Source organism: Triticum aestivum, chromosome 2A, assembly GCF_018294505.1.
Source record: "Triticum aestivum cultivar Chinese Spring chromosome 2A, IWGSC CS RefSeq v2.1, whole genome shotgun sequence".
In the NCBI taxonomy this organism is placed as follows: Eukaryota; Viridiplantae; Streptophyta; class Magnoliopsida; order Poales; family Poaceae; genus Triticum; species Triticum aestivum.
In genome coordinates, this window is record NC_057797.1 from 79,854,333 (window position 1) to 79,862,902 (window position 8,570).

The following is an 8,570-nucleotide window of genomic DNA, read 5'->3' on the forward strand; positions in this document are numbered from 1 at the left end:
CCCGGCACGGGCACGGCGAAACACCCCAGAAATCCCACCCGTCTCCACCCAGATAACCACGAGAGATATTTCGTCCGCCCCGACGACCGACGAACGGCAGAGAAAAGGTAAGCAAGAACGCCGGGAATTGGCCGCGATGCACAGATCTGTGGTGGCCATGGCGTGGTTACAGTACCGATCGATATGATGATCGGAAGCTGATTGGTTTGCTTCTGCGTGTAGTGAGGTGATCATGAGCACCATGGCGATGTCGGCGCTGAACCCGGACGCGCCCATGTTCATCCCGGCGGCGTTCAAGAAGGTGGAGGACTACTCGCCCGAGTGGTGGGAGCTGGTCAAGACCACCGCCTGGTTCCGCGACCACTGGTTCCGCCAGCACCAGCTCTACGAGGACCTCGCCGACGACGTCGACGTGGACGACGTCGCCGCCCTCCTCCCCGACGACTCCGTCGACCTGCTCGACGCCGACGACCTCTTCTACTCCCCGCCGTCGCCCCAGCCCCAGCCCGACTTCTACCACTACAAACCAGCAGGTACGGTACACCTCCCACCGTCTGTCCATCTCCTCCTCCTCACCGGGGCAGAGGTAGTATAGCAGCGGCCGGAAGCTGACCAGCAAACTTGATCGCTCTGAATTTGCAGGGTTCGGCGGCGACATGGACGCGGTGCTGAAGACGCTGAGCGTGAACTCGCCGAGGGGCGGCGGCCCGGCGCCAGCCTGGGCGCCGATGAGGCACGCCGAGAAGCCGGCGCAGCACGTCGGCCCCAGGGCCGGCGGCGGCGCCCGCCGCGCCATCCACCAGCCGCGCTAGAAGCTAAACGGGCCGGCCCTTGGCCGCCGCCGCTGCTGCTGTGTAGTGTAACCTTGAGTTCAGTTCAGTCGGGTTCAGTCTAGTCTCTCCCTGCATCTGTGTATACAGCTGAAAAATGAAGGGGAAAACAAACTGCAGGCCCCTGCTTGCTAGCTAGTGATCTCCCTTCCCTCCTCCCGTGTCCAGAAATGGGTCAAGAACAAAAGCCAAAAAAAAAAGATCATGTGTAATATGATGAGATGGTAATCAGGTCCAACGCTGGACCTTTTCTCAAGTGCTTCTCTCTTTTGGCTTTGCTTCCACTGTGTTTTTTTCCTGATTTTGTGCATGATTCTTCACTGTCTGTGATTGCCATGAAGGGCTTAAAATAGAAGGAGAGAGATCACTGTCTGATTTTGTCATGGAGAGCTTAGCATGGAAGTGATTGATCAAGAAGGTTTCCGAGGGAGATCCCTTGGTCCGATTTGCCATCAAGAGCTTAAATTGGAAGTGGATTGATCAAGAAGGTATCCGGCAGAGATCGCTCTGTCCTCTGCGCATAAGAGGAAAACACCTTTGTTGAGCAAGATACCTGTGTACAACAGGTAGTAGAGGGCAAACAAGAAGCTGCTTTTAGATTGATCTCCGATACAGAGGCCTTGTTTGTTTCAGCTTTAGAGAGAAGATTCTAGTAGGAAAAATCAATCTGGATTCGGACCATTCTCGGTGCAATTGCCTGAAGCATGTCCAAGTTTACTTCAGTTGCGAAGCGAACCCGCATATGATTTGAAGCCAATTGAAGCTGAAACAAACAGGGCTCTGCATTCTCCGTGCCTCTCTCTCTGACTGAGCGGTTCATCACACGCATCGGAACTTGGAAATACAGGCATGCTACTTGATCATCTGCCACCATTAGGCCTTGTAAACCTGGTTTTTCTGGCACCAGTGCCTAATTTTACATGAGACGTCTAATTAATCGTCTACCCTATGCAAATAAGCACCGGTGCTCAAAGAAACAGTGGTTTATTTATCTAAGCACCTCCGCTGAACGCCTTGCATTGTACAATGCCTTGGCTTACAAGTTAAGATGCTGCAAGAGTGCATGTGTCAATGTATGGTTGTCTGAAGTGGAAGGAAAGCAATAAGCAGCAGGAAGGAGAACACTGGCCGTCACGAGATATCAACTGTCAGGTAGTACCAAGGTCAAGCCACCCAGCCGAGCACAGCGCAAGTGGATACTAGTTTGAATGGGTTAGTGGTCTGCACGTATGGAGAGAGGTCGTTGTTCAAAGTCTTCTATACATGCCATACGTCAAATAATAAAGCACTGACGTTTGGCTGCTGGAAGAACTGATGACCAGGATTCAACACCTTGAAATGGAAATGCTTTCAAGCTTTGCCAAATTGACCAGTGACTCTTGCAACTGTTCTTTCTCTTTGGTTGCTAAAAGGTATGAGATCAACAAAAACCAGATACCGGCTTTTCGAGAAGAAATGGCTCTCTTTGGTTGCTAAAGCTTTGAGATCGACAAAACCCAGATGCCGGCATTTCAAGAAGAAATGGCGCATGGTCGGTCATCCAATCGTGAGTGAGGCAGCCGAAGACTGGCCACTTTCAATTAGGTGCCTAAAATGTAAAGAAGTGCACACATCACATCGCCATAACACGAGCACAAAGGATGAATAGCAACCTCATGGTTACCAAGATGAGCAGGTGCATTTTACAGGACCTCAAAAATGGGCTGAGCGGGAATGCCCACCCCCCTCATCACTACGTTACCAGGCATATATATAAATAGGGTCACGCAACCAGGGTACTTGACACACTCGATTCTGCGGTTACACGGCAGCTACCATTTAACACAACCATAGTTAGACAGTATAACTCACTGTTCCAGCAATGAGAGGAAGGGTGCGATCAACCGCATGGTAACACCAGACTTAAACTTGCTTGTAGAACAGGATATACGCTGGGTTATGCAAGACCTTGTTCACGTTGATGGGCATGACATGGCCGTCATCGAACCGAAGCCACTGCCCACCGTCATGCTTTGCATCAGCGGTGTAATGGCCCCTGGACGGGCCACTCCCGTGATGAGTGATGGTTGCAACGAGCTCGTATCTTCTACCCTGCACTCGACCAAAGGCGAGATGTTAGATGAAGTAATCAATGTGTAATAACCAAGAAACAGCTGTTACATCTGATTTTACAAAGGGCTGTACAAACTTATAAAGAAGTCTAATCCCACACAGTCATCAAGGATAAAGAAGACAAGATGATAAAAGCATAATTGACCAAATAGTAGATATACCAACTATATTGGCAATAATAAAATTGAGTGTCAAGGAAATTATCACCTCTGATGATGGTGAGCTCAGCAGATCCCGATTGAGGACCAGTTCAAGAGGGAAGTGGAGTGGCTTGTACAGTTTAGTACACCCACGATTTCCATAACTGAACCTCTTCAAGTGCAGTATCATTATCTTTGAAAGTTCATGTATCTTGAATGATTTCCTAGCTGTCACCACTCCGGCCTGCAAGATCAAGTTTCATCAGTCAATATTATAGCTAATTTCAAAAGGATAATTGTGAAGAGAACCATACTGTTGCACTGAGGTGTACAGTACATAGGTATAGTTCAACAACCTAGTTTCAGATTATAGCGGTATCAACAGAGTACTAAGATCTAGATCAAAGAAGGCAACCAACCAACTAATCAGGTACTCCCTCTGTTCCTAAATATAAGACCTTTCAGGGATTCCACTATAGACTATGTACGGTGCAAAATGAGTGAATCTACACTATAAAGTACTCCCTCCGTCCGGAAATACTTGTCATCAAAATGAATAGAAGGAGATGTATCTAGATGTATTTTAGTTCTAGATACATCTTTTTTTATCCATTTTGATGACGAGTATTTTCAGACGGAGGGAGTATGTCTATATACATCCGTATGTACTAGTTCATAGTGGAATCTCTAAAAGGTCTTATATTTAGGAATGGAGGGAGTAGTTTATAATATAATGCATCAGAGATGAAAGGCGCTAATGCAGAATGCATGATGTCCCTTATATGTAATATAATTCTGAAATAATGTAAGCAAATTCTCTGACGAGCTAAGTAATTGCAAAATTCAGGAGTCAAAACTACTGAGCACAGATTTCAGTAAGAACCTTTCCAGCAGTTGTTCTGTATCCTTCCAAAGATTCAGGGGTGGAAAACAGATGAAGTGCATCGTCAAGCGTTTGAACAGCATCTGGAAATATATCAAGATGGAGCAGCAGGAAAGGCTGAACGGTTGCTGATGCTTTGTTACCTATAATGAATGGATCCGAAAAGAAGATACAAAATGAGGGTAAGAAACTGCATAACTGAAACTCCCTCATTTTTTACCAAACAACGCTAATGATTTCAATTTACAGTGAGAATTTGCTTCAGATAACCGACACAAATCTAATGCAGGATTTCTGACAACAATGATAAGAAACTTCTTTGCACAAATGAACAGTTGACGTGTTTTTATTTAAAGTTCAAGGATAAGCAAAAATGTCTTTTCCTTGACAGCACTTCTGCATGTTTAGGGAACATCGTTTCTATTACAAGCTAAGTTACTAGTATTTCCAGGGAAAACTTCACACGAGCACAAATATAGCTAGAATCAGGAGATAAAACCTTCCCAAAAGGGCATCTAGTTGATAGATCAGAGTTAAAAGGAAAGAACTGAAATTTCTCAGCACAAGAAACAGTTACCTGCAGCTTTCACTACACTTTGTAGCTTGCCTCCAAAAATAGCACTTAGATCGGAGGGAACAAAACTCTGTGTCCTCATGATTGCAGATTTGTTCTTCCTACCTACAGTCTCCCAGGCATCGTCATCATCAGAAGAAACAACCATACCTTCCTTTGAATTTGAACCATTGCCATTAAGCCTCAACAGTTCATCATGCATTCTATCCATGGCAAAACTTAGGAACTCTTGGGCATCTTCTTGTCTGCAGAAATGCAAAGCATCATAAACTGAATTAAGAAGCCATGTTACTAGGAAAATAAATTTTAACACATGATATTTACAGTAACACAAAATCAGACCAGCATGCATAATGTCCATGCATTCAATACAGCAAAATATATTGTTTGAACCAATTTCAAGCTAAGAGCCTAAGATGGCATCTATCTCAGTTCAATGTTCCATAAGTTTCAAGAATAAGATATTACTGGGAAGCTTCTGATTCTAGTGAAGTTCATCATGCTCATAAGCATTAGTTATAGTTTCAATGTCAAATTAGGATTCTAGTAAAGGACAAACAGGATATATTATGATACTGATGGGATCCATGTCTTGCTATACAAAAAGATGCCAAAAAGGCAAAAATAAGCACAAACAGGAAAAAAGAATGCTATTCTCAAGTAGTGCCTATGACAGCCCAAAATTAGCATCACATTTCATTAATTTCACTTCAAAAATTAATAACCAAGAACAGCGTCAACTTACCTTGGCCGAGCAGATGTTCCAGCCGGTACATCTGGAGTAAAATTTCTCAGAACTTGATCGAACATGGTAGGATTGATTATTTTTGCAGCGACTAAAGCAAACCTCTCGTCTTTCATAGTAGACTCGTCAAGTACATCAAACTGAGAGACGAGCTCAATGAATGCACTCAGAGTAGGGTAGCCAGCCTAAAATTAGCAGTAGTCAGAACAAAAGCCAATGAAATCAGCAGAGAGGACATTGAACTGATTAATTTAGGTAGTAGTACCTTAGGTATACTCCGGTTCCTCAGGCCTTGTACAAGCTGAACAAAAGGGAAGCATGAAAGGAAAGCCTGCAAAGTTGCATTCAGGAAGCATATATTTCCTGTATTCTTCAAACCATGAGGAAGCAACGGCTTATTCTGATAGTCTTCCTTATTTAAACTTGTGACGGAATCATCTGCTGGAGCTGCAATAATAGGTGCATCAGCACCTGTGCTTCCATTCTCAGTTACTAACATAGCTGAACTGCTGCTTTCTGTACATCTGAGACCATCATGGTGCGGCCCTGGCCCTTCAATTGGTGTTGAACTGCTAATGCTCTTGATAGGCGCAACTGAAGGAACCACAGATTCAGTCTTCTTTACAGTGTTAGCAGGGCCAGGTGAAGGAACTGTAGCTTCAGCCTTCTTCTCATTGTTGACAGGCCTGGGTGAAGGGACCGTAGCTTCAGCCTTCTTCACATTGTTGACAGGCCTGGGTGAAGGAACCGTAGCTTCAGCCTTCTTCACATTGTTGACAGGCACAGGTGAAGGAATCGTAGCTTCAGCCTTCTTCACATTGTTGACAGGCCTAGCTGAAGGAACTGTAGGTTCAGCCTTCTTCACATTGTTGGCAGACAGAGCTGAAGGGGGCGTGGCTTCAGCCTTCTTCACATTGTTGGCAGGCCCAGCTGAAGGAGCCGTGGCTTTAGCCTTCTTTACATTGTTGACAGGCCCAGCTGAAGGAACTGCAGCGTCCTTCTTTACATTGTTGACAGGCCCAGCTGAAGGAACTGTAGCGTCCTTCTTTACATTGTTGATCGGCCCAGGTGAAAGAGCCAGAGCTTCATTCTTCTTTACATCGTTGACAGGACGAGCTGAAGGAACTTGAGCTTCAGTCTTCTTTACATTGTTTACAGGGCCAGCTAAAGCAACCGTTGCTTTGTTCTCCTTTAAATTGCTGACAGGCCCAGCTGAAGGGACCGAAGCTTCAGACTTCACATTCTTGAGAATACCATTATTAGGAGAAACTTCGGCAGGAAATCCATTGAACAGCACTGGTCCACCATTTGGTAAGGTAGATGTTACAGTTTCCTTCTTATTACTGCCAGCGTGATCCTTTGTATGGCCATAAGTTGGCTTTGGAGAATGAGCAGAGCCTTCAGTGATAGCATTCGATGCTTTCTCTAAACTTAGCACAGAAAAATTCAGTGAACCAAACTGGATCTCAGGCAGTTCCCATGATTTCTCCTCACTTTTAGCAGGCTGCCCCTGGAACAACTTAGTCTCATCCTCCGTGAAGGACCCAAACAACACAACCTGCATTACAGAAGAAACTATGATGAGAACAAATGACTACCTGAAAAACTTGTACTAAAGCGGCTTGCGTCGCGTCCAAACAACCACTATAGCAAGATATCAGTGTTAAATTGCTAGAAAAAGTGTATCTTTAACCACACCTGAAAATTTTGTACTAAAGCGGCTTGCGTCGCGTCCAAACAACCACTATATCAAGATATCAGTGTTAAATTGCTAGAAAAGGTGTATCTTTAACCGCTTCTATACAACTTTCACGCTGGCCGTCTGGCCTAAGGAAACTCAACTCTGGATCCCATCTGATCATACACACTTCCATAATGTGTACTCCACACGACTCCAAGCAACAACACTTAAAAGCACTGATCATCTAGGTAACCACCAAATAAGCCTACATCATCAGTGCTTCGGCATCTAGTGCCGCAAGCATGCTTGACACACACGGTAGCATCACATCAGCCAGGCTAGACAGTGCTCCAAAACGGCAAAACCGCATCAATTCACTCAGGCCACCCAACTAGAAACCGCCCCCGCCGTAATTAATGCGGCGGCCGAGCACGGCGGCAGCATCGAGGATTAATTAAATCACGCGATTAATCGATGTGAATGCGCACGAACGCCCGGATGGCCGGATGTATGGATGGGATGTATTATACCTTGTCGGCGCCGCTCATCTCCGCTGCGGCGAGGGGACCGTGCACTGGGCGGGTGTGGGGGTGGAGCTGACCGCGCGGGGAGCCGCCTGGGAGCAGAGGGAGCCGAGGCGGCGGGCGGGAGACATCAAAGGGGGCGGCCGGCCGCGGGGGGTGGCGCCTAGATGCCGGCGGCCGCGCTGCCCTGCCGGCCACAGGAACGGCGCGGCGCGGCGGCGCGGGGGGCTGGGGACGGGGAGGAGGCCGGCGATCAGCGAGAGGCGCGGCCGGGCGGGGGGGCCGCGGGGCCGGCGGCGGAGGCGAGGGCGTAGGGTTTGGATTCGGTGTGGTTTAGGCGTGGGGAGAGGGGAGTTGGGAAGGAAGGGGGCGTGTGGGGGGAGGGCTGGCTGTTGCCTATGTTGGCGGCGACCCCGTGGTGGGCCGTGCCGCTGGGGTTTTATGGCCTCGTTCCGCTGCGCCGCGCGGTCTCATTGGGTGCCCTGCGGTGCCGTGCCATCATTTTCCCAATACAAAAATTCCTTTCTACTCCACTATTTTCGTCAAAATTGTCAAAACAGAAACATTTTCTAAAACACTTTTGCTAAAGATGTGCTCTAAGTATTGCACATCTAACTCCTACACCATTGATTTTACGTGAAGATTCGTGTAAGCATTTTCATTAGTCTATTTTCTTTTTCTTTCTAATTTGATTGAGTCACTTAAATATGCAATAACTAGAGCATATCTAGATGTGACATAGATAAATCATTTTTAAAACCATATGATACATGTGGTAAGCAATTCAAACAATTTGAAAAAACATTTTCTAAATGAAAAAGGCCTCCAATACATACTAGTTCTGTTCAGAAAAATAGTATACATTTTCTGCCAACAAAATTTGTATGCGATGGTACTAATTAGTAATCTCCGTTACCACATTGTCACTGTATATTGGAATTTCATGAAAGGCGAGACGGCGACGATGACTTCTTGAAGATGAAATCAGATTCTCCCCGCCTAGCCCTCGTCCCAATGATGTGTCTTGCATCGGTCAAGGGCGTGTGGGGTGTATCTCCGGCATATCTCATGTGAATTGGTC

At 46.3% G+C, this 8,570-nt stretch overlaps 2 protein-coding genes across 2 annotated transcripts; one reads left to right on the plus strand and one right to left on the minus strand.

Annotated features, from left to right (window-relative positions):
- The first annotated feature begins 6 nt into the window (after positions 1-6).
- Positions 7-1,086, plus strand: LOC123187631 (protein EARLY RESPONSIVE TO DEHYDRATION 15). The gene is made up of 3 exons (XM_044599547.1): positions 7-107; positions 223-533; positions 643-1,086. The coding sequence occupies exons 2-3, from the start codon at positions 233-235 to the stop codon at positions 810-812; spliced, it is 471 nt and encodes a 156-aa protein (XP_044455482.1). The 5' UTR covers positions 7-107; positions 223-232; the 3' UTR covers positions 813-1,086.
- A 1,385-nt stretch (positions 1,087-2,471) lies between these two features.
- LOC123187630 (ubiquitin carboxyl-terminal hydrolase 10) lies at positions 2,472-7,881 on the minus strand. Its single transcript, XM_044599546.1, has 7 exons — positions 7,496-7,881; positions 5,550-6,842; positions 5,285-5,469; positions 4,543-4,784; positions 3,966-4,108; positions 3,150-3,326; positions 2,472-2,921 (listed from the first exon to the last, which is right to left on the minus strand). The coding sequence occupies exons 1-7, from the start codon at positions 7,511-7,513 to the stop codon at positions 2,733-2,735; spliced, it is 2,247 nt and encodes a 748-aa protein (XP_044455481.1). The 5' UTR covers positions 7,514-7,881; the 3' UTR covers positions 2,472-2,732.
- Between the last annotated feature and the right edge of the window lie 689 nt (positions 7,882-8,570).

Bases quoted from the DNA above. Each gene is read 5' to 3' on its own strand.
- LOC123187631 (XM_044599547.1), top strand. From the start codon at position 233: ATGAGCACCATGGCGATGTCGGCGCTGAACCCGGACGCGCCCATGTTC. The intron at 534-642 runs GTACGGTACACC...CTGAATTTGCAG, and splicing joins CTACCACTACAAACCAGCAG to GGTTCGGCGGCGACATGGAC.
- LOC123187630 (XM_044599546.1), bottom strand. The intron at 5,470-5,549 runs GTACTACTACCT...TGCTAATTTTAG, and splicing joins GGAACCGGAGTATACCTAAG to GCTGGCTACCCTACTCTGAG. The intron at 4,785-5,284 runs GTAAGTTGACGC...GCATTTCTGCAG, and splicing joins GGAACATCTGCTCGGCCAAG to ACAAGAAGATGCCCAAGAGT.